General features: G+C 41.4%; 1 protein-coding gene across 5 annotated transcripts in view; it reads left to right on the top strand.

Annotated features, from left to right (window-relative positions):
• Positions 1–25,939, top strand: part of SMOC1 (SPARC related modular calcium binding 1) — a 134,431-nt gene that overhangs the window by 78,003 nt on the left and 30,489 nt on the right. For 4 of the 5 annotated variants that reach the window (XM_056347093.1, XM_056347094.1, XM_056347096.1 and 1 more), the window contains exons 6-7: positions 7,061–7,150; positions 12,339–12,419. In XM_056347093.1, the coding sequence (XP_056203068.1) occupies positions 7,061–7,150; positions 12,339–12,419 (171 nt within the window). The remainder of the gene's footprint in view (positions 1–7,060; positions 7,151–12,338; positions 12,420–25,939) is intronic. The other variant, XM_056347095.1, reaches the window with a different exon arrangement.

Genomic DNA, 25,939 nt, shown 5'->3' on the forward strand with positions numbered 1-25,939 from the left:
TTTGTCGCTGGACAGTTCACAACCAGCTTAGCTTAATTCTCTGAACCTTCGAGCTTCTACTTGTCCCTAGAATAACATCTATGTCTCTGCATTAGCACCAAAATCTGTAAGAGTTTTGCCATCGAGGTGGTAAATCATAATGGTTTAATTTTCAGATGCGTTTTCTTCCATACTGCAGTACTAGGAAGACTTTTTTTTTCTTTTTTTTTTTTTCTCTTCTTTTTTTTTTCCTCCCACAGAACAGTTTGCATAACTTACAGAAGTGAGTCAGGTATTTAAGCGGTAATTACCATAGGGCTTGGTTCAACCTGCAAAGTTCAAATCTGAATCTGGATCTGAACTTTCCCAGAGGCAGGGGGTGTGTTTGGACATTGTGTGGGTTTGACCTATTATAGTTTGCGCTCTGAAATGCAGGCCCAGATGTGGACTGGGCTTCTGTATCTTCCCAAGTATGAGACATTCAGGGCCACTTGTTTTGTTTAAACTGCCTCTTTTCAAATGATACATAATTGAAATAATATAAAACTGGATCTCATTTTGGGGAAGGTGTCTACAGCATTGTGTCTGAAGGGTAATATCTTGCTGTGCCTTTATTTTTGAAAAGGAGCTGTTTGAAAGCTACGAGGAATGAAAAGTTAGAGGGCAGGTTTGTTTTGGCTAATTGCTGTAGAAGTACCTTGAGAATATAAGCAGTAAATGAGGACTTTGGATTTTAGAGACAGCCTATCTGAAGCTTGGGATTCAACAGTTTTAAACCGCCAAATCCCAGAGACGAGAGCATTGCTATTAATACAGAGTGCTGCTCCAGACCCCTTTTGACACATTTGCTTTTGAAGGACCAAGCCCAGGAAGAGGGAGCTCTTTGTTTTCGGTCAGAATAAACTCATTGTACACCCAGACAATTAACTCTTCAATTGACTTGCCAGCCTCTGTAAGGCACTCCAGTCCCCTCTCTGTCTATCTCCAGTTCTATTCAAACATTTAAGCACACCAATGTTTTTTGTTTATTATTCTGAAAAAGTCCTTCCCAAGAATAGTTGGAGCGGATCAACATTGTCCTCCCAACAGCATTTATCTCCGCCTGGCAGTGAATGTGTCAATCAGGAATCAAAAAGCCAAACAGAGGAGGCTTTGAATTGTGTCACAGGGGTCAGAGTTACTTCCAGCTGTCTATGCGTGGGATAGGCTTTCTTGCAGGGCAAAGAATTGTGCTGCCATACAAATGCGCTGACTACATTGGACCACAAAGTCCTCAGGGCTTGAGTGTTTTTTTTTCATGTTGATGCACCTGCAAGGAGGAAGCAGGGGGATCTAATGCCTTCCAGAAGGCACAGGGGAAGGGTCCTCATCGTATCTGGATGATGCTTGAAATGCAGTGTTGAAGTAAACACTGCCTGCATCTGTATGGCGTACAGAATAGTTGATGTAGGAAGGAAAAAAGTTACTGCAATGACAATATGAGTCAGCCTTTGCAGTTAAGAGCTCCTTAAGCCATACGGAGCCCTTTCATGTTCAGCACTTAGGAACATTTTCACCTTTTTAAGCACAACTTTTCTGTATTTTGGTCCATGTCCAGGTGTTTGTGGGTTGTTATATCCAAAGGGAGCACATTGTTGCTGTTTCTTAAAATGAAGGTTATAAAGAATGAGAACTTGCTTTTGCTGATTTAATTTAAAAAGTTGGTCTTTTTCTTAACAGCTGTGGGATCTCCATGCATAAAGTGTTTGGACTCAATGATCTTAAAGGTCTTTTCCAGCCTAAACAATTCTGTGATTCTACGGAAAGGGGTGTGAAAACTTGGCAGGGAAGTGTATCTGCACTGGTGCATTTCCATTTCAGCTGCTTGGCAAGAAATGATCTTGATTTGGCTAAATTGTAAGAATAGGGGTTTTTTTTTGGCATGAGTGCTAACTTTCTGCATTTATATTGGCGATATATGTCTCTGCATAAAAGTTGCATAGACTGTTAAATTAATTATGACTTGCTGAAACTGTTTCACTTGATACAGGGAAGGATTGTGATTAAGGCAACAATTTGCTCCACCCCTACAATACCAGAAGGGACATGTATTTTTGTGTAAGACACCATGCAGTGCAAATACAAGTTTTGTTGTCATCTTTTAATACTTAAAACACCTCCAAGCGGGGGGGTAATACATAGAAATGTTGAAGTTGTAAAATTATACCTTCAGGATTCAGGAACTGCACAGATACAGGGAGCTTGAGGTGACCTGGCAGGTCTTTGTTGCATCTGACCAGAGTTACTTAAACCACAGAAAGGTGTATGTATGACTTAAGTCCTTCAGGAGTGCGCAAGCCTAGGAAAGCTCTTCTCCCTTCCTGTTGGTTTGACAGACTCACTAAAGGTGGGCTTTGCTGCATCAAACAGGACACACTAAGAATTAGCTTGTCCTTGCTATCTGTGCTCTAAGTTGCCTGTTTAGCTTCGGCTATGCTCTGTAATGGCTCACTCAAAATGAGATGATGGTAAGTGAAGGAACCACTTGACACTGGAAAAAGGCTGCCTCCTCCCGTGGCAGAGCTATGCACTTAAAATTGTCATGCTCTTTTTCTCCCAGGCTGACTCAGAGACTGGGAACCATAACATTCAGGCTGTGGACTTAAAAAAGACCAGATTTTGTACAAGACCTGGATGTTTGACTCCATAAACGCTAGTGCTCTTTAAATGGTAGAAATGTTTACAGAGTGTCTCATGGATTCCAGTGAGAACACAGAAATGATGTACTGAAGGTTGAAGTTGCTTAGGAAGTATATAGATCTTGGTCTGCTAATATGGTGATACAAGTATTCAGTTGGCTTTTGTAGCTTTTCTGGGTAGGAGATGCAATATAGGAAGTTAATTCACCTAACGTTTCCCCTTTCTCCAGGTTCCATTAGGTGGCTTGAAGCAAGACAGTGATTCACAGCAGCAGGCAGTTGCTTCACATTTTTCCATAGTAATTTATGCTTTTTCTGTGTCAGGGAGTTTACATTTCTCCTGACATAACTGGAGTTGTTCATGGCCTCAGTGCCTATCATTCAGAGTAAAAAGATCACTTTAACAGTTGTCTTTTGCATGAAGTGAATCTCTTTGTCCCTCAATCCCAGTGTACTCTGCAGTCATTCCAGATGTGGATGCTTGCTAGATATACTGCAAGGATGAGGCTAAGGGAGGGGAGTCCTAGTGGAAGCATAAAGAGTTCTTGCCCATCACTAGCGGTAGATCTGGGCACGTGAGTAATTATCCATGTTTTGAATTATTGTCAGGCTAACACAACAAAAACTGTTCTTAAGCTTATGAGCTTATGACAGTAGTAGCAAGTGGACTTCTGCCTTATAGCCATGGTACCTTAATGTGAAAATGGCTTAGGGAGATCTGTTTGGATCTGCCTGTTTCATGCATACCAGGGATAAGATAAAAATACCATTTTTAAGTTGACACCAATTGAACCAGAAAAATCAGTTCAACTTCCGCAAGTGTACCGTAGGCAAGTTTTATGGCTTTACAACGGTGTGCCATTGGGAAGTATTCCATTGAGTGATGCTGTATGTATTCACTATGGTCTTGGAAAAAGAAAGTGGGTATTCATCTTGGGTTGTAAACATGGAAGAGAAGCATACCAATGCACTCTTCATCAAAGCTCTGAGAATATTCTGCAACCAAAGGAAATCCTCTTCAGTTCTGCAGAACGTGAGTTCCTGATCTGAATGCATTGCCATCTAGAGGAATTAGGAAGCACTTAACTTGGCCTCTGATCCCTCCTTGTGACATGCTCTACATGAGGAACCATTGCAGTTACATGCCTTCTTTGAAAGTGTGGAATTTAATAGTGTTTTGAAGAGAGGAATAGATTGTACCTGATGAACATACTTCATTACCTTTGGTTCCAAAGTAACAATATTCCGTACATCACAGGAGACTCCAGATCTCTGAAATCGCTTGATTTTTCTGTTCTTTGTTAAAATGCTTCTTTAAGGAATACAAAGTGTTTGTTCAAAACTTTGGGGTATGTAAAATAGAACTTACTCCTTTTTTACCAGGAGCAAACAGGCCAGTGGAACAAATGTTCAGTGTGATGAACAGTGTATTGAGTGAGAGGAAAAATCAAATGAGAGTAGACAAGTATTAGGGTGGTTGTTCTGCCCAAAGGGAATGGAAGTGAAGCTTTTTGCCATAAGCTACATTGAAACACTCAGACCTCCTGAGAATTCTCCAGTTTAAGAAGTAGATTTGGTAGTTTCAGAGCAAGAAGCTGGCATCTGGGAAGTGAGCATGGTGTCTTTTATGTGACTATTTCATGACCTTTAATGAAATAACCAGAAATATCTCTGGCTTTTGATTTTTGAAATATGGTGAATTTAATTACAGGGCTCTTGCCTATTGCATTTTTTTCTTGTATGTGTGATGAAAGAACTAGATTTGCTTGAACAACAGGGGAATAATTACACTTCCCTCTATTTGCAAAACCCTTAATATTGTAGTGGGTGCTGCTACAATGTGGACTTAGTGACAATTTGGCCTTAGTAACCCAGTGAGGAAACGACTGTGTGGATCACAGAGCCATTTTACTGAGATTATCTTAAACAAGCCCCTCAGTTCAAAGGTCACTTTGGTATTTTAGTCCATTTGCCGCATTTATTCTGTCACTGTTTAATAAACTCCAGTAGCCTGATTGCTAACTTCATACAAAAACTGCTACCAAATTATCTTTCTTTAAGAAGAATGTATTTACCAAATTGTAATTGCTGCTCTCTCTGTTCTTCAAACACCACACACACGAGCCTAAGACAAACCCCTTGAACCTGAAATGTCCCGAGTTCTGCCAAAGTTCACATAATGGTTTGGATAAAGTGCTGTGGCTCAGATCCACTTCTAATTTTTGTCCGTTGTTGGCTTCTGGTTTGCTGCTTTAAATCTGAAAAGCAATCCTGTAGTTACTCGGTGCAGAAGCATTCATGAGAATAATAGGAATAAACTTACTATCATACTGGTATTTTTTTTAATGCTAGATGTCTTCCTGTTTTATATAATTTAAGAATTATTCACTTTTCCAGTTGTTCTACCAGCATCTTCTGCAGTTTTGGGTTGGTTTCCCAATCTGTAAAGCCAGTCATGCTGTTTACATGCTGCTTGCTGCTTTGTTACAGTGTAAATTGTCATTCTAAATAAATAACAAGTCATAATTGTGGTTTCTGGGATCTTGCAGAAGCAGAGCAGCATATTCTGACACAAAGTGAAGATAACCATTTACTTCTATCCAAAGATTTCTTTAAAGGGCAAAATCTTCCTTCTTGTAAATTAAGCAAAGTTCAGGGAATTTTCCCAAGAAATTAGTTGCTCAAGTTTTTAAAGAATAATGCTGCTTATCCATGTTACTGGTAATACCCAATAACAGGAAAACTCACAACAAAAGTTGACTGAGAAATGGTGAGTAATTTTTTCTTCCAAATATTTTTTGCTATGCTTGCGGTTAAGCATAAAACCAAGTACAATGATAAAGAGGGAAAATGACAACAAGGTCTCTCTTGCTTATTTCTGTCAGCCTCCTTTTACTTCAGCGGATCTCTGAGGTTGAAATGGCATTGCCAGCAGATTTTTGCTTTCTGTGAATTAGATTACTTTATGTGGAAATGCATCAAATTAATGATCTGTGGAAGAGGTGTTCAGGATTTTGCTTACTTTATAAAACTGCACATACAGATAGGGGTGGAAAAATAGTTTGCAAGCCTCTGTTTTCCATCTCTGTCCTTCCTTTCCCCTTCCAATGGTCTCTTACTTTTGCAATTGAAACTAATATAAGGGAAAGCTGAGGGCAGTTATTGCTGTCTCTAGGATGGGCTGTCCCATGCACTTTTCTTCCAAATGTTGTCTGCCCTGTGCATCTGGTAATCATGGAGGTGGTGGCAAGCCTGGCTTTTCTGGCCTCCCCTCAATGGGTTTTCACTGTGTAAACTTTACATTTTACATTACTGCCCACTTTGCTGATGCCTAGTGTCATCTTTGCCTATAACACATGCAAAAGATAGTCGTTACATAATGTAGATTTTAAGTCACTGTATTTAAAAAAAAAAATGGGGAAAAAAGCAATTCTAGCCTAATCTCATCTTAGTTTACAACCCAGCAATACTCTAATTATGCAATGTAACAAAAGACTTTCGTCTGCGGTTTAGCTTAGCTTGCCCACACTGAGTTTTGCATCACTTAATGCTATGCCACTGTTCTAGTGCTGTGTAAAGATGCACCAAGCTGGGGCTTGAAATGCAGATCCCTCTGAGTGCTGAGGAATTATACGCAGCCTGAATCCAAGCTGGGCCTGCAGGTGTGATGGATAGGCATACCAAGCCAAACAGAGTGTAAACTGAACACTCCCCTCTGCGGTCTGTCTCTAAATATTGAGATTTATATTTCCTGGGGAATCTTTTTTGGTTGAAGCTTTTAATTATGAAAGACTTGCGGTCAGAAGACATGGAGTGTTCTTGCACATGAAAAACCTAATGTAAGAGAAGTTCTTTTCCCACAATTTTGCAATTAGAAGAACGTTGCCACAGTGTTGCAATTAGAGAACACCTTGATGCAGACATTGTAAGAAAAAAGATTTTCTATTGACCATCCCTTTCTAACAGCTCTGCAGCGAATGCTCGTGCCAGGTTCTGCACAGGTAAGTTTCAGAAGAGATTTTATTTTGAACAAAAGGAATAAGGAGAAAGACACAGTGGGACAGCAATCTTCAGACCTCTGCTGTGTCAGGAAGCGACCTATGTGGGATATGTAGCCACCTGAAACTGAAAAGGTGATTGCTTGATCAGTGCAACAAGGGGAGACTACCAGGTGATGCACACCGATGATTTGTGGAGGGAGAGGGGAGTGAAGGGTGGAGGCTTCTTTCAAGTCTAAGGATAGTGCTTGATGCATGCTTGCTATGTAAAATGTTACTGCTGTTAGCGTAAACTGTTTTTGTTCTGTCTGTCTTCTCTCTTTTCTGGACTTGGCCGGGCCATGTACAAATCCCAATCATTCAACAGTACTGGAGAGTAGATAGTATTTACCTCAATAATGGTAGTTTCTTTTCGATTCTTTTTAACTCTCAATTCAGATGACGGTTCAAAGCCAACGCCTACCATGGAAACCCAGCCTATTTTCGATGGAGAAGGTAAGAGCATCCCTTAAAATAACAACAAAAAAAGATACTTCCCTCTCCCTTTTCCCTGGGATTTATGACTCAAATGCTTGCTTTATCCTGCAAAGCAGAAAAGCCAGTGAATCTCATAAGTTATCCAAATTTCACAGTGCCCTTGGGACCTCAGGCATTTTCTCTAATCCCTTTATATCCTCCCCTCTTCCCTGGAATCCAACAATAACACCAGTTGACCAGATTCCTGGGGTAACCTTGGAGGAAAAGGTGTCATGGCAAGAAAAAATGTGCGTTGAGTCAGAAGTGGCAACTGTCCTTACCCCCTCGCTCACTCCACCCTTATTATACCAATGCTGGTAGTTTCATAACCTCTGCAACGTGTTACAGCTTCACGAAAGGGAGGGTAGTGCTAAACCACAGCTTGTGAATGTTGACTTGGAAGAAAATTGCTGGGAGGTTTCTTTATTTAGCAATTATTTTCATTGACGCACATACTATTTAAGCAAATGAAGTCAGTGTCCTGGGCCCACTTAATTCTGGCCCACCAAGGCAGTTTCCTTCTGAAATGGGCTAATCTTGTGACTATTATTTTGGAGAGGGAATATCAGACTTTAGTCTATTGGAAGCTTTGAAACTACAGTAAAATGGCTGTCATCACAGAGTATTCAAGCCTTTCGCACATACAAACAGAAATACCAGTGGGTATAGTGGTCCTCGGATTGTGAATGAGCCTGTTAGCAGCTGCTTGTATCTTACATATTGCTTAGTGGTGCATGTTTTCTACAGATTTAAACCCACAACCATTACAGTCAGACTATGAGCTCAAGTCCGAACCACTCTGTGACCCACCTGAAACTGTGGACCGTAAGGCAGTGAGGGAAAGCCCATGCGTTTTCATGCTGAACTGCTGTACTTGACGCTTTCTTTAAACTGCATCAAAGGCAGAAATGGAGACTGGAGAGCAAGAGTAGGTGGTGCTGTTGATACCTCCTGCCTTCTTGTAAGAACAGTTGATGGGGTGGGGGATTTTTGGTGCTAAAATAAGCTTATTTAATGGCAAGATGCTGTAGTCCTGTCACTTCCATTTAGTGATCCTAGGCTTTTAAGAATCTTCTTGTGAGCTTTAAGAAACAAAGCAAGGCCCTCAGAGCAAAAAGCATTCTCAGATAAACAAAGGAGACTGAAGCCATGCTATCTCTTGTTTATATCAAAAGAAAGTTCCTCCTGGCAGCAAGCTGATGTGGTATTAAATTCCTGTTTGTAATCACAAACTTCTGGCCTTTAAGTTTTCCCCTGAGAAAGGTGCCCACAGATATTCAAAGGAATGAATGCAGTAGTAAAATGCGGGAGTGAGCTGATCTAGTTAATGCAGCCTGTTCAGGAACTCCTTCTAGGAGATGCTTAACATTTTGGTCATTCAGAGAGAACTGGCAAAGTTCTGGAAAAATGGTGTACTGAACAGATCTTTTCTGGTCCTTCTTTTTTTGAGAAGTCCTTCTTTATTTGAAAGGTCCTTCCTTTTTGAAAAAAAATAATCTTATTCTATCTTCTGTGAAAAACATTTTCAATCAAAAATGTTCGCATTGATTTGTATGTGAAATCAAGTCTGATAAATGGGTTTGGACAATGATGAAAGATTGCCTCTCACAAATCTTGCAATATATTGTGCAAGACCTTATCTCCTAGACTCCTAGAGAGAATGACTAATGCAATGACTTCCTGTTGTATTAGCGGTGTTCCTTATGACTTGGGAGAAGAGAATATGACAGGCAGGTTAATCAAGCTATGCATCAATGAATAACCTCTGCTAAATTTGTCACTCTGTATTTTTGTCATCTCTGTTAGTAAAATCAGACTAACTAGATTTCAGTGGTGTTTGGTAGCAATAAGCAGAAGAAAATCAATTCTGGGTCTGACCAACACTTTGTGTAATCCATTACCTTTGAGCGTACTGTATCCAACAGTGGCTTAAAGTGGGTACCTCAGGAAGAGAATAAGAAGCGTTTGGCCTAGAGAAGAGAAGACTTAAAGGTAACATAATAGATGCATTCCAGTACCTACAGGGAAGTTTATCAAGAAGATGAAACCAGGCTTTTCACAGTAATGCATGATGAGAGACAACAGTCATAAATTGAAACAAAATGTTTGGACTGGGTATAAGGAAAATCTTCATCACCATGAGGGACAATGAGGCTGTGGAACAGATTGCTCAGAGAGGTGGTATTTTGCCTTTCCTTTCTGAGCCAGTTGGATAAAGCCGTGAGCAACCTGGTCTGTTTTTACAGCTGGCCCTGTCTGGAGCACAAGATTGAACTAGATATCTCAGGATGTCATCCTCAACCCCTTGGTTCTATCTGAACAAACATGTTGTGATAATTCATTAGAGTGCTCTCCCAGTGTCTTGGGTAGGTTTTCCTGAGGAATGGCTTGTATTTGGTGTCTGACACCAATGTCAGATGACAGAAAAAAGCAAAACAGTTATCCATTCACCTGTCAATCTGGACTCTTCGTAGATATCCAAAGGAGTTAAAGTCCAAATTCCATTTAATTTCAGTGGGTTTGAGATTTGCTGGGCTCCTGAAAACCTGTGCATTCAAAGTCAGGCAACCAGGGTGGAGCTGATAGCAACATGAATGGACAATAAAAATGTGGAATTTCTTTTCGTGCACTCAACTGCCTCTGAAATGTGTGATACCTCTTGGACCTCAACTTCTCTAAGATGAAGCTTCACCTTTCTCATGTTTTCACCTACATTAGAGGATAATGAAAACTCACATTTCAGGCATAATAACTTCCCTTCCCACTCTCTAACATTCTCCCTGAGGGCATAACAGAATAGTGCCAGAGATAATGTAGATCAGATAACTTAAACTCTCTTGTCCAAGGTTTGAATCATAAAGAAGCCATCTGTTTAGAAATTATTTCACTTCATTACAGTGCAGATCTCAGTGAAGTTTGTAGTGAATATCCTCTTAGGACAAGATTGTCCTCTGCAGAAGAGTATATTATTAATGGTCATTGCTATAGTTTTAAATTTAAAACCGTTTTATTCCCTTCTACACTTCTAGGTTCTGTTTTCTTTGCATTCACCCACTATTTAGTTTCAATGTACAAGTTGTATTAATTTCCTAAAGAATAACTTCTTTAAACATCATCTTCTTATGTCTTACATCTTCATGTCTTAACTCAGTGAGCATCTACTCTTCCCACAGATTTGTTCAGAGGAGTCTGTGTGGCTTACTTGTATTCCAAAAAATGTCCAGGTTAACAGGATGGAAAGTACATTTTTATGGTAGATCCCAAAGGATTAATTTCCTTTTCTTTTCCTTTCTACTGTTTTCGCACATTTTCTTTTCCTGCACCTTTCAACCTCACAAAGATATGCACCCTTGTGTCTCTAAAGGCCCTGACCTATCCTTCGGCACCTATTGATTTTGGTTGTCCCTCCTTTTTCAGCTGTAGACATACCCAGTCCATACAGTGCAGAGTCAGAGCTAAATTTCATCTCAGATTTATGAGTCTGGATCTAGCACTTTGGTTTATGGATGACTTCTACTTTTTGCTTCTTCTCTTCCTATCTCTCACCCAGCATTTAATTTGAAGGAGTTTGGCCTGAAGTATATAGGTATATATATATTTATAGGAGCACATCATGACTGAGTGATGATAAAACAGTGTAGTAAAACCTGCAGATAAGGCAATCTTTGTAAGCAGACTTTTACTACTGCTGGAATATCAGTGTTCAACCTGTACTTCCATATGAAAAAATGCTCTGAACCGGATTACAGTAATGCCTACCATCAATGCAGCTGAAAACATTTAGGAAGGAAAAATTCCCTTTCATTTTTCCTTCATGCTCTTATAACTTATGAACAGTATCTCTTCTAGTCAGCCAGCTTCTCTCTTGCTGAGCAGATCCATGTAAATGTCAACAACAGAGCAGGAAAACTCTTGTAAAAATTTCTTAGAGGAACTCAAGATAAACTTCAGGATCTAGTATTTAAGGAATGCTGTTGCGGAAACTGAAAATTTTTCAGAAAATATCAGTTCTGAAAACGTCACTGTTGGAGCTTTAGCCCATGGTATCAAGTACTGCTTTGCTCAGTTCTAACCACATACTGATGTTATGTCATTTCTGTGGCTTAGGGCAGATTCTGCTGTGTTTTGAAATTGAGTATAACACCTCAGAGGAGGTGCTCTAAGCACTTTTTTCCCACAAATTTATGTTTACATGTCTTGGTTGTAGTGCATCAGACTACTTTTCTAATGTGTTTCTTGAACAGACTTCCTTTCCAAGTCTTTCCAGAAAAATCTTCATTTATTTGCCTATTTATTTCAAATTTTGTTGCTGCTTGTTTTAGGGAACTGACTGTGGTCAGCTCTTCTTGGGCCGTTAAAACAATATTTAAAGTCTGGATTGACCTTTTTTTTTATTCTGGATTTTATACATAATTTACTGGAAAACAACATATACTATAGGATACAACATCTTTGAGATGTTTTGAGATCTTTTAATCTTGAGGAGAAAGGCTTTAAACTTGAGAATTTGGGAAGTGGGGGTAGAGGGAGGAAAAAAATGTTTTGCCAGCAGGGAGGTACTCTCTGGAATGGGAAAATAATGAGATAACCTTGTGGAAGGTTTACAAATGATGGTTTGTAAGAGGTGGAAGACCTCACCGGTGGATGACCTGATCTCTACAAAGATAGTGGATCAGTTAAGGCATGATTGTAGCAAACGTCTTGTCTCCTGTGTCTCCTTGAAGACAGGCTGAGAGAGGAGAAAATTGGGGTTGTTCAGCCTTGGGAAGAGAAGGCTCCCGGGAGACCTTATAGCAGCCTTCCAGTACCTAAAGAGGGCCTACAAGAAAGGTGGAGAGGGACTTTTTACAAGGGCATGTACTGATAGGACAAGGGGGAATGGCTTTAAACTAAAAAAGCGTAGATTTAGTTTAAAAGTAAGGAAGAAATTCTTTACTGCAAGGGTGGCCAGACACTGGAACAGGCTGCCCAGAGCAGCTGTGGATGCCCCATCCCTGGAAGTGTTCAAGGCCAGGCTGGATGATACTTTGAGCAACCTGGTCTAGTGGAAGGTGCTCCTGCTCATGGCAGGGGGGTTGGAACCCAACCCGTTCTGTGACTGTGTGAGTAACAACTGTATATATTCACTAGTTGCTGTAGTTTAAATTAGTTATTTTTTCTCTTTCAGAAATCACAGCACCCACCCTTTGGATTAAGCACTTGGTCATCAAAGATTCCAAACTGAACAGCTCCAGTATAAGGAATTCAGGTAATGTTCCATCTAAGAAACCAAAAAGGTTTCTTTTAACTGGGCTGCAGTCCCTCACTGTCTGTTCTTGTTTCATTCTTTATTTGTTGTACCTATCCTGCTCCTTTTCAGTGTTGATGGACTTGAAGTGCAGGCTATAAAATAATTTCAGATAACATTCTTTTTTGTGTCCAAAAGGCCACAGTCGATGTGTGATGAGGGATGTTGCTGTTTTCCCAAACCATAACTGCACAACCTCTAATTTCTTCATCTGTTAATTCATCCCTGCCAGCTACCATCTTTATTCTGTTTGCTGTTCAGCAGTCTTTCACAGATGTACAAACTGATGCATTTGGCTCTGAGATCTGGGCTGTAGGTTTGGTCTAAGTAGTTGAGAAAATACAGAAAAGGGCTTCTTTTCTAGCAACTTCAAGATCCTATTCTGCAGGGGATATTTTTGATAGACAAATGATTGGTTTATATTACAACTGAAAGTTGGTTACCTATGTCTGGGCCTAAGTAAACATTGAGATTGTTTTTGTGGATAGTAGAGTGGATGAGGGAAGACACCAGTGTAAAAAAACAGCAAGGAAAAGATCATAAACATGAGTGGGAAAAGGAGGAGCAGGAAGATCTGAAGTTAGGTTGTAGAACTTGAGATTGGAGATGAGGGTGAAACTGCATGTAGTCACTGAAATCACAAGAAACTGGAAGAATCTGAAGAGGAAAGTTGGGAATTTTCAGTAAGAATAGTTTCTGTCAGATCTATTTGAACTGAAGTGGGAGAAGGGAATGAAGTAAAGGGAATATCAAAAGAGGAAAATTGCCTTAAGAACCCTTAAGAAGGTTTTCTTTAAGGTTTAAATAGGAACTGCTACGCTGCTACTATTGCATGTGTTTTATGAAACTATATATGCCTAGAAAAGCTGTTGGGTATAACTCCAGTCCCCAAAACAGATGAACTGTGATAGCTTGAAGTACCTCATCACCTGGTATTTCTGGATTAGCCAGGGAGCATTCATGGCACTCAGCAGTTCCCTCAACCTTCCTGTGCCACTTACCAACTACAGGGTGAAATCAATGCTAGATTAGGTGAGATTGCCTTACTGCAGAGTGGAGAAGAACTTAGCAGGAGGACATGCCCAGACCCCAGTTTTAGCAACAGTCTCCTGTGCTTCAGCTCCTGACTGTTTTTGTGGCAGGGTGATCTGTGTAGGAACTGCCAGTGGGAATCATCCAGAAGCTTCAGATAATGTAGGAGGGTATCAGCATTCTTTAAGGGTGTCTTTCATGGGAGGGCAAATGCAGCTTGTGTTTTGTGAACTGCTGGAACAACCAGCAGCTCACAGTGCAGTTGAAGGTGACAGTTCAATATTAAAATCCTCTGCAATGGGCCCTACCTATCTTGGAGACCAATAATGCAGCAAATCTGGTAGCTGCAATGGAAATAAGAGTCCTAGACCTAGGTTCTGGGAGGCTACAAAGGGACTTGGGAGCAGGAGGATCTTGTACTTGAGACCCTGTCTCCCACCCTTTCTTAGCCTGACAGAGCCGAAGTAGGCTTTCGTGTTGTAAAGGCTATGGGTTCGTTCAGTTGTTTAGTCAGGAAGCTGCCTGATGTAAACCAGAGTGTTGTTCATGGAATAATTCCTTTTGTGAATTTACTTTTGTAAAAAACCCTTTTTTTTTTCCCCAGTTGGTTCTGATATAATTTCTGTTGTTCAAACAAGATTATTGTGGGTGCATGCTACAAATAGAAAATAAAAGATCTGGAAAATTCAAGACTTCTGTAGGAGGTGGTTTCTATAGCAAGCTAAAAGGAGATGTGTGGTTCATCTGGCTCAGCTTTACTGATTGCCCTGACAGACCCTCGTTTGCTGTAGGATCTCATTAAGTGACTGGGTTGCCAATTTTTAGGCCCAGATTTCCTCATTAGGCGTTATAAATATACAGCCATTTCTGTTTCTTACACTGAATTATTGATACCAAGAAATGCTGCCTCTTCAAAACAGGGCTATGGTTTAGCTAATATTAGGTGAGGGCTACTTTAGTCTGTTTCTTTCAGCCAGTGAAGCCTAGTCCCCTGGTTTGGTACCTTTCATCCCTTGTCATACATGTTAAAAGGCAATGTAGGGCAGGTGGGATTGAGCAACAGAGCTGGAGTGTATAAGTATCAGTTAAAATCAGATTCTCCAAATGTCCAAAACTCTGCCTTGGCTGAAGATTATGAAATAGCTGTCATGAGATAGGCATGCAGAATTAGGGGATTTTTTAATTGCTTTTGGCTCTTGTCACCTTAAAATATTAATGCTCAGCACATTTGTGATTTTTCATTTATTTCTAAAGGGTTAAGGTAAGTTTTACTAGTGCAAGATTGGATTTTTCATTTTGGTGTTTGCCTAGTTTTCTCTCTGAGCTTGCACTTACTGTCTTGAAACAGATACAGCCTGGTATCCTCTTGCAGCAATTTAATGGGATCACTGAAATCAGAGGTGAGAACAGATCTAGTAGGTCATCTAATCTATGGCCCTAGGGCTAGTGAATGTGTGAAAAGCAGCATTTTTCTAGTGTAGCATAAATGCCTTAGGCAATAAAGATTTCGTTTCTTCCCACAGGTACCTGCTCTGCTGTCTGAACTCAGTCTTAGGATTTTACTTTTTGTGATACTCAGCCTAACTCTTCTTTTATTTCTGTTCTTCTTCATTGGTCTTGAGTTCTTGAAAGCCTGCCCTACTCCTTGGGGTACTGAAACACTTAACCCTGATAACTCTTCTCCCTGTGGTGGTTATGTAGCCCTGTCCTTGGCAGTGAAGTCCAGTAGATACTATTGTCCGAGGGCATGTGCTGCTCTCTAATCAGCACTGACGTTGGACACCTTGGACAGCTAGCACCATTGCTATATCAACCATGAGGAGAATTTAAGAATCGCTATATGGAGACATATTTGCTGTCATTGTCTCTGGTCAATACTAGACTTCAGAATGAACCGACCACCAGGTAGCTGAGCATTGCAGAGCTGGTGAACACCCTGTGTTGCAGCCTGTATCTAATAAGGCTGCATGTGAAATCTGAGTGTTCCACCTTCCATTTAGGGCTGACAAACAGGAGAGGTCCTCCTGAAACAGTCCTCTCTTTTGGAGCATTTACATTTTGCTTGGCATATGTAAATACTAAGAAAGCTAAGGATCAGAGAAAGCAGAGTGACTCTAGCCTGGTGATTAGAGCACTTGACCCAGGCATTTTGCCAGTGAATTTTTCTAGGCTAAGTAAAACAGCATTTCTATGAGGGTTTGCTAGCGCTGTTACCCTAGCCTGCCTTAAAGAATTAAATGATGACAAAATCTGTTTCTCAGTAGGGTGACATGAAGGTTCAAATCTTCTTGGCCAGAGGCAGGAACCAAAGTATGAACATGCTCTAACATCTGGACTGTAGAGTAGCAGAGAAGTTACTGTTTTCTACACTTACAAACTAAGTCCTCTGCCTTTATGAATCTTAAAAGCCCAAAAGTAATTTTCTCTTTCTGGGGCGAGTGAAAGGTCTAGATCAACACAGTATTTTATTTGTTATGGCAAGATGACAAAAACATTTTTGATGTTTGTTTTGAATTGATTTTCACCTTACCCAAAGATGCACACCCACGGGTGCACACAGATGGCTACCCCAAACTATTTAGCACTGCCTTCTGTGACATGTCATTTATTTTTAACACACAGAGCAGGAGGTGATACAGATGAGACCTTTGCAATGGCTATTCTCTAATCAGCATGGGTGGGAAACATCTTTTCATTCTACTTCTACTGTTTTAGCCTCCTACTTTCCTACCTTCTCCCCCCGGCCTCTTCCAGCCTGCAACAGTCCAAATGATTATTTTTTTACAGTTCTTAATCTAGAGAAACACTTGATAATGTGTTCCACTTCCAAGAAAATAGATCTGATGGCTGCCTGTTTGGGAGCACCCCATCTCCACTGAGGAATCCATGGTTGTTCCTCATTTCCAGAGCTGGGTTATCTCCAGCTCCAGTTGTGCTAGTTAGTGATTTGGTTTTAGTTAGCAAGAGATTCCAGCCTGTATCCATCTTACCCTGACAACTTTTAAGAAAACCACAGAGTGATGTAATGAGCTCATGCATGGAAAAATAAACAGCTCTAGAGAAACCAGCAGTAGCAGCCTCAAGTAAATATTCTGCAGTCACTGGGGTTTTGAACATGACGTTATTTGAAAGGAAGAATGAGTAATATATTAAGGTTAGCAGCTGAAGACAGGTTTGTGTGTGCATAGTTTAAAAAAAAAAAAACCAACCATTTTGTTTATTTCAAAATTTTGCTTGTTGAATGGGGGCCAACTCCATGTGACCTATACTGTTCAGCTCTGGCGCCCAAGTATCATGCCAGCATCTCATATGACAGTTTTCCAGTGATAGAGCTTTCTGCTGTCAGGAGATCTTAGTGGACAGAGTATAACTGTAAATGAGTTTTGAATACAAGAATGGTGGTGGTCACAGTTCTTTTTGTTAATTGAAATCACTTGGGGCCCAAACTTTAGGGCTTCTCAAAGGGAGAAGGAGCTTGAAAGGTACATGTCTGTATATACTTTTGCAAGAAGCAGAAACACATCCTGTCGTCCACCCCAAAGGGAGTCTGTGTACTCTTGGGTGCAGTTTGACTCCAGAGATCTGAACAGTGGGGTGGGATGTGATTATATCAGATGTACTACCAGGACATGCATTCTCTGATTTGTCTGTGTTCCTTCTTTAACTTTTTTCCTGCTTGCAGAAAAAAAAAAAAAAAGGCAATAAAACCCACATGACACCCCAAAATAGCTTCTCCTTTCTAGTACTTTGCCTAGGCAGTGATACCATTTTGCTGCATGCCTTTCTTAAGGATCAGGGAATAGTGATTGCTCCTAGGGGGAATGTACTCATGACATGTTGCCTTAGCCATGTGGAGTCTTTCTAGGATCCTATACATTAACAAGGAGCATGCTTTTAAGCCACCTATATTGAGAATCAGTGTAGTTCCTCTTGAGTCAGATTGTAAGGGCAGGGCCTGCTGCTTTGCCCTTAAAAAGGATTATGGCAGTTTTGGTGGGATACACCAAAAATAGCTAAGGCTAGACAAAAGTTTGATTTGTTATTAGGATGTTCCTTTTTAGCAGTGAGGACTAACCCCCAAGGAGCTTGAACACCTGTATTATTTTCCAGAGTGAGGAGACAGTGCACTTATTTGCATTGAATATGTAGATATTTGGAGTTGGAACAAATTTCTTTATGCCTTGGAGATGTGGAACGCTGCAGAGACTAGGGAGCTACAGGTACATTTAGATGAGGCTTTTGAAAAGCAAAGCACTTTTTTGAATGGGGACAGTTTCTCACCTGTCTTAATCCTGTCTTCTCAGCCTTATTCATCAGCTGTCTTGTCCTACCCTCAGCACACAGCGTTCCCTCCCTTGTTATTTAAAGATATGTGAAGCCATGGGCTTCTGCTACTTTTCTCCTGCTTTCTGTTACTACTAAACTAGTTGTGCTCGTTCCAAACTGACTGGCTGCCTCTCCATGCCAGTTGTGTTAATGTTCTGTCTAAATGTCTGTTACAGGCTGTTCTCCAAAATCTGTGGCTGGTTAGTGGTAGTCAGGACACCAAGTAGAGGAGATGGGTGGAAGCAAAAGTTGGTCTCACTTCAGCAGGAAAGCAGGTTGAGAAGGAAGGAGTGTCAGCCAGGTGCAATTGTGCTTTAGTGGCATCTAAATAAGATGTGATGGTGGCATTGGAATTGGAGAATTTTGGTGCCTGGGAATGACATCCTAATGCTGACTGCATCCTCTTTGGTGGACATTTTGATGCTTCCATCTCTTCTGGGCATAATACTTGGGAGTAGTGGTTTTTGAACTTCCCCGTAGCTGAAGCAGAAAAAAGAAGAGTCAGTGATGATGTCAGGAATAACAGTTCATGGGAGGGAACCAATGAGTCAGAAAGCTTTTGCCTTTCCTACTATCCTCTATTATTCTGTTCTTCTTGGCTCTTGTCCTACATCTTGAGTCAGTGCCTCCCAACACGGTGCTCCTCTGACCTGTCAAAACCATTGGGCTAAAGTATGTCACTTTATTGTCCCATCTGCCAGAAATATTTACCTTCAGACCTTTGTATTAGTCCTCCCACCTCTTCTTTTTTGTGAGGATTTGTTTTGGTTTGGTTTTGAGTTCATTTTAATTTAGGTTCTGTCTTGATATCAAATGAAGCAATCTCAGGAGAAGTGCCTGATGAGTATGATATGAAAACTTACTAATTACATTGCATTTTCACAGCAGATCTCTAGATTCTTGTCTGCTAAGTTCCTGCTTCCTTGCAAGCCAAAATGTGATGTTTCACCCTTATTTTCTATCCCTTCTTTCCCTCTGGCTCTATGTGGTTCACTCACACGTTCCTCTCTTGGCTGCTGTTTAGGAGGCCTCTGTCTCTTTCTCCTCCTGAAGGTTTGGGGAAGGTACAATATATGTGATGCTCAAGTGTGATTCTCCCACAGTCTCAGTGTGTGTGACAGGTGTGGTGAAGAAGGGAGTACGTAGGGGAGAGCAGAAGCAGGGAGGATGGAAGAATCTAGGACCAGGACCCTTCCCAGACAGCCAGCAAACAAAGTAATAAATAACATGCCACTGGGGACTAGTTAATCTGCTCTATGAAAAGGTGCAAAGTATACAAGTGGGAAAAATAACATTGTATAATAATCGGCATGCAACCATAGGTGTTAAACCGTATGCAGCTAGGCAAATAAATGAAGCTCCCCCTGAGTGCTGTGTGATAAATCATTCCCAAAGAATTCAGTCACTCCCCCCTCCTTATGCCGCAAAGAAAGAAAACAAATTACTCCAGACATGGAGTCATAACTCTTACTCTACAGTTGCCAGTTAAGGTGAGTGGACAGGGGGCGGGAGGAGAGGGGCAAAGATATAAGAAGCTGGGGTAAAAGGGGAAGAAAAACAACCCTAAATTTAAAATGACTGAGGATTTGGAGGGGAAAGGAAATAAGCTCCAGCAACAGACATTACCTGGATATATAGGGACAAATGGAGAGTGGAGAGGTCAACTTGATGCAGTTTGTTTTGCTTCTTAGCAGAAGCTGGTTCATATTGGAGAGGTTGCATTGATTAGCTGAAGTAATTCCTTAGCAGCAAAGTGCTCCCTTGCTGTATGCAACAGCAGCCTTCAGCACAGGCTTGTATGTGGATCTGCACTTCAGACGTCCATCTGAACGTATGTTGATGCTTGCAGATAGACTACATGTATTGACTCACTTTCTCGCCTCTCTTAAAATTTCACAAGAAAGATTATAACAGTTCTAAGGTGCCATAAATAAGGAAGGGCTGTTTCAAAGTAATGGCTTGACCTGTGCTCCCAGATTCCCCCTGGAAAATGTTTAGACCTCAGCTTCTCCTGAAACCAAAAGCCCTGCTGGAGTTTGCAAGTGATTCTCAAGGAGACAACTGATGAAAAAAAGGGTTCAGTGGTACACAGGTCAGTGTTATCCCTAAGAGTGTTTGCTGCCCCCAGCATTGTCCAAGGACACAAGGCTGTGAGGCAGCAGAGTTACATTCTGCAGCTGCTGGAAAACCCTACTCCTTCCATGGAGGCTTGCTGCTTCTGATGCCAGGCTTAGGGTGAGGAGGTTCTCTGCTTTGGTGGGTCTTGGAGATGGAGTAGATGATAAGAAGGGAAATGTGTAGGGCCCTACACGAATGTACAGTTTGTGGAGCAGCAGCATGGGACATTTGAGGAAAATGTCATAGAATCATTTAGGTTGGAAAAGACCCTTAAGATCATTGACTCCAATCATTAGCCTAACACTGCCAAGTCCACCACTAAACTATGTCCCTAAGCATGATGTCTACACATCTTTTAAATGCCTCCAGGAATGGTGACTCAACACTTCCCTGGGCAACCTGTTCCAATGCTTGACCACCCTTTCAGTGAAGATATCTTTCCTAATATCCAGTCTAAACTTTGCCTGGTGCAACTTGAGGCTATTTCCTCTCATCCTATCACTTGTTACTTGAAAGAAGAGACTGACATTCACCTTGCTACAACCTTCTTGTGTGTCAGCTGTGTCCTCTTTACTTTCAAACTGATGTCAACAGTGTTGTGAAAGTCCTGTGTATATTTTGGAGTCGTGGGGGCACGAGTAAAAGCTACCATCCTCATGTTCCATTTCTCTTCATGGGCATCTCATTTTTTGTATTTTGCCAGACCACTGAAATAAGAAAGTGGTCAATGGGAACCAGTGAGTACATTTTGTGGTGCGGTTCAGGGGTGGCTTAACTGTGTGCTTTTCAGGCTGTTGAAATGGTTTGTAAGTAGCTGGAAAGACTTCTTGGTAGAAGGTCCCAAGGGTTGCCTCTGAATAGTCAGGAAAGAAGGCTGAACCCAGCCTCAGATCCCAACAGATGGGAGTATGTTTAAAAAAGCAAGGCAGCGTTCATTCTCCTGGAACGTGTTAGGGAGGAAGATGTGTTAAACTGGCTACTCTCACTCTGGGTGAGTGCACGGCATTTTTCTGGTTTCACCACTTCATAATGCAGGGAGGTCTGTGATTCTGCTGGTGCCATCAGTCTCCCACCTCATCTTAGGCTTATTGAACAGCCTCTGATAGCACAAAGCTATCATTCTGTCTGGAAATGGTACCCTCAGAATGCATGGGGTGCTATAGCTGGAGGGCCTGTTGCCTATGTAAGTTCTCTGCAATTCAGAGAAATTCTACTGGGAAGAACAGTAACCTCATCTATAGTGTCACTCTGGAGTCCTTCCTTTGCCTTTCAGCCCAGTTTGTGGAAGGAGGGCTACCTCCATCTCGTGACACTGATGGAACAGAATCAGTTTCTCTGTCCTGTGACTGATGTCTGAATTCCATATGTTACATCGTTGAACTTCCAAAGCCTGAACATTCTGCACAGACAGCTGGCTCAAGCTAAATGTCCAAGAGTGAGTGCTAGCACTCCTGTCAGAGGCAATTCCCTCTGCCTCCTCATAAAGTGCTAAATATTACAGGAAAAAGCTGATCTGCCATAAGATTCATCACACTATAAACCTGTTCCTCTTCCTCCCTTTTACTCACTAGCAATAGCATAAAAAAAGAATGTTACTGTAGTTAGGAAGACCAGTTTGAAATACTTTTTACCTCCCTGTGACAGTTTTCAAAAGCTTTCTGTTTGGTGTCTGTAACTATACACTTACAATCCTGTAAAAATAGTGTGCTCGTATATTCCAGCCAGCAGAGGTAGGCAAGTCCTCCAACAATTGCTATGCTACTTGTTCCAAGCACATTAAAAACAGGTGTGGAAGTGAAAATAGTTTCCCAATAATTTTAAGGCTCCAGTGGAAACACCTATGGCTTCTCATTTTATTGAATAGCATTCCTCAGTGTGGAAAGAGTGCAGTGAGAAAGGAGTACAGGGAAAATGAATGAATGTGTTCAGAGACAGGTGGCTTATCTCAGAGCTAGATATGCCACGAGCTAGCAGTGCTTAGAAACTATGTGAAATGGAAAAGAGGAGTTGGAGAAGAAAAAATGCAGACTCTGTGAAAGTTCCACTCAAAATCACAAAGATAGCATCTAATGTTGAAAGCTGTTCTACTGCTGAGGAGCTGTCCTGATGTGAAGAACTGATGTAAAGAGGGCTACGTTTTGGTGCCAAACTTTCTCTGCTCAGATTGTGCAAACTGTCATTGTAATGGTACTGCACAGCTACAGCTGTCATATAGAATATGGAAGCCTTAGGAAAATCAGACCTCAAAATCTGGAAACTTAAACGAGATGAAATATCTTCAGGATTTTAGACTGTGTTTGCAAAGAGGTTGCCTTAGTCATCTAGGATCTGCTGGAGCTTCTCAGTCTGTGTGAGGCGAGTGGAAAAGACCTGAAGAGATCACATAGGGGTTTTTTCCTCCCCAACTTAACTCAGGGTCATATCCAGTTTACAGCAGCTCTGATGCATGTAACCTGTTATAAATGCAGCGACAGGGATCCCACTGCCTCTTCCAATGAATGAACAGTTAATCACCAGGAGTTTTTTGTATCAAACCTAAATCTCCTTTCTCCAAGTAAACTGACTGCTACTTGAACTACCCATGGTGAAGAAAAAAAAAAGATGTATGACCATCCTTTTTTTTTTTTGTATAACAGCTTTTATGTCTCAGAAGACTGAATGTCATCCCTAGACTAAACAAATGGAATTCTTTCAGCCTTTTCTCATAGATCAAGTTTCCTAGACCTCTGCCTGTTCCCTTTGCGCTCTCCTGCACTTTTGCCAAATGGTCCACCTCTCCGTCAAAGTGTGGTGCCTAGAGCTGGACACAGGGCTCATTTAAAGGCTCACCAGCCCTTAGTGTGTGTTTCTTGTGTGAGGCCCCTGTCACTATGTCCCACAGCTAGATTTACCTGTTTTGATTTTTTTTGTTGAATGTCATGAAGTTGCAGACTTTTCGTGGTCTACCTAAGCTCCTGACCATTTTTTTCCAAGTCTTGCTGTCTCGCCAGTAATTTCCTCTCCATGCACTGGATTTCTCCTTGCTGGTTGTTATGGTTTGTACTTGTAAGTTGTGATCATGCTGATTTAAAACCATTTGTCAAGATGACTTTGAATTCTTTCCTGAATTTCAGTCTGTAAATTGCATGCTATGTTCCACTAGCCAAACTGGTCATTTAATTTGGTACAAGACACAAGTCTTACGATCACTTTCAATACTGAAGATCTGTTTCACAGAGAACTTTTGAGACGTCTCCTCTTGGAGCGTGTTTTTCTTAACCTGCAGTGTTAGGCAACTATCTCATACTGTACGTAGTCTATATTTTCCTCATTTTCTTATAAAAATGACATGACTTATACTCTAATGAACCAGAATTTAATCAGAGCTCTGTTAATGCGTTGTGTACAAGCAGGGAAATATTTGCATTTTTTTCTTCAGAATGACGTACTGTAGCCATAAAAGAAGTATTGTTCTCTTTCTGCTATCCTTATAGCTAGTCTGGCTACAGCTCTAGGAGGGCTGGGACTGTGTGACTGACTCCTTGAGAGATGTGGTGGTAGAAAGAGTCCAAAAGCTGTCTGAAGGGCAGCTGAGTTAGAATTGCAGGTACAGGTAACTTTCAACTGGTGGGTTTCAAGATGCCCAGGCATGGAGCTTTATTCCTCTGTGGTTTGGAAACCCTGTGGAGCAGACTTCTTTCCTTGCTGGGTAGCACCCAATGTCTACAGGTTCTGCAAAGTGAGCACAAGTTGTCCATCAAAAAGGCCTTTGGCAAGTTCACTGTAATCCCTGGGACAGTGCTTCCTTCAGCCATTCCTCCTTATTCCAAGCTAGAGGGTGGATACTGAATAGGCTTCTTAGCACGTAACACCGGTGGGAGTACAGTGCAGCTCTATTGCTTTGAGCAGAAGGAAAATGGCAGGGGAAGGATGAGTTCCTGGATAGCTGAAGTTTAATGAGCCACTTGGAACAATGCATTTTTTAAAATTGTAAGCCACCTGTTAAATCTTTGCATTGTACTTGTTCAGCACTGGAACGTGTAGTAACCTCTGCTTCCTTTGTAGCCTATGCCTTGAGAAATGAAATTGAGTGAGTACCAAGGTAAAGCAAGGACTGCTCAACTGGTACAGTGTGGGAGCACCTGCAAGGTTTGTTTTTCTCTTTACCTTTACATTAGCCAGAATACCATGGAAAGACCACGGTCCCAGACACAACAGGGTGGAGCGGGTAGCAGCACTGATGACTAACAGAGGTGCGGAGAGATTTATGCTATCCCCATGAGCCGTATTTGCTCAGCTGTTATTGTGCTCCTAGTAAACACAGAAGGGGTTGTTTCCCTCATTCCACCCACATCTCTGCTCGGGGGATAGGCAGTTAGTGCCTATTCACCACATTGCTTTGCTAGTCCTGCCAGCCCTTGTGCATGTGCGTACCCAAGGCTTTTCAAATTCTTTTTCCACTCTGAGGTGGAAGGGATGCAGATTTGGGCTGCTAATAGACCTGTGCTGAACTTTCTCTGTGGAATGAGGTTGCACTTTCTGCCCACAGCTTTTGTAAGCTCCATACTGGGGTGAGACACCTGTTCTCCCAGAGTAGACCTGAGTCCTGTTCACATTAGAGCTCCCTTGTGCAACATAAAAGCGACTCTAAACCAGTGTACATGCTATGATAAAATAACCAGTTCAAGGCTCCTCTTCTCTGCCAGAGCAGTGTAGAGACAGGCTAAATAAAAATGAGAAATCAACCCTGTTCTTGAATTAAGCTTCCTTGGGAGACAAGCAAATAGTTTCACTGAGAGGAAGACTGAGGCACAAAGACACAGCCCTCACTTTTGGGTTGGCACAGGATGTCTGTAGGAACTTGGCACTAAATGTCCATACTGTTGCCTTTCATTTGGTGCTGCGTTGGTTCCTTACAGAGGGGAAAGCTGGGAGTTGAACAAAAAAAAAAATTGGGAGAGGCATGTGTTTGGTTTTTTTGAAATGGTATTTTGAAGTCAGGTCCCTGTTGCAGCACTAACAATAGGGATTGGTCAAGAATTCTTCAGTAAAAGACTTTTTCCTACCCTTCTGATGAATGTTTGTTCATTAAAACTGAAGCTTTTTGTGGGAACTCCAAGGGAAAAGTTTCCCCAGTCCAGATAGAATTTCTGGTCAAAAGAAATGAGAGCAGAAAAGAGAAGAAAATCTGGCCTGTCTTGCATAGCCTGTAGCTCTGGAGTTAGGCTATTCACATAGGTTCATTGGGGCTGGCAGAAGCAGAGAGAGGTCTCTCCGGGGTGTAGAGATCTTTCCAAGGTGGTTGGTTTTGGTCACAGTCTCTCCCTTCCTTTAATAAGAAAAAAATTGGATGCAGAAGAGCAATACTAAAAAAAACCCTATCTAATGTGGTTGGATGGCAGATCTTCCTTAAGTCCCACCCTAATCATCTACAGCATCCTTGCAGCCCTGGTGATTGATGCTTGGTCCTTCGGCTCAAGTTAGCAGTAAGAGTTGTTACGTGTCAGGAGGCAGCTGGGGGAGGCTGCCTTGTCCCCAGAGCAGCACGCTGGCTGCATCTAGCTCTGCAAGCTGAGCATGAGAACGGTTAAGCACAAGCCTTTGGTTAGATGCTGCTAGATACCCTCTCTTCTCAGCTTTGTAAGGTAAACAAACACCCCATCTCTTTAATAACCATCTAATTTATTAGACAGTTGGATGAGTACCTTACCTCATCCATCACTTTTATTTTTATTGTGCAAGCACTAGATGTATGTTTGAATGTGTGTACATAAGGGACCAGGGATGAGAGACCTTTTTATGAATCTGACCATGTATTTCTCCGAAGGCCATTACTAGGGGAAAATTGCTGCGTAAATAATGTACAACTGCAGATGTCCAAGCCTTGTTTTCCTGCAATAGCTCATGGCTTCAGAGACACTACTTCTAAAAATGTTTTAAGGAGTGGTAGAAGCAGTCAAGAGTAAGAAAGAACGAACAGCATTTTAGAGCTGAGCAGTTAAGGTAAAATGGATATTTCTGCCAGT

Source organism: Falco biarmicus, chromosome 7 (assembly GCF_023638135.1).
Source record: "Falco biarmicus isolate bFalBia1 chromosome 7, bFalBia1.pri, whole genome shotgun sequence".
Lineage (NCBI taxonomy): Eukaryota > Metazoa > Chordata > Aves > Falconiformes > Falconidae > Falco > Falco biarmicus.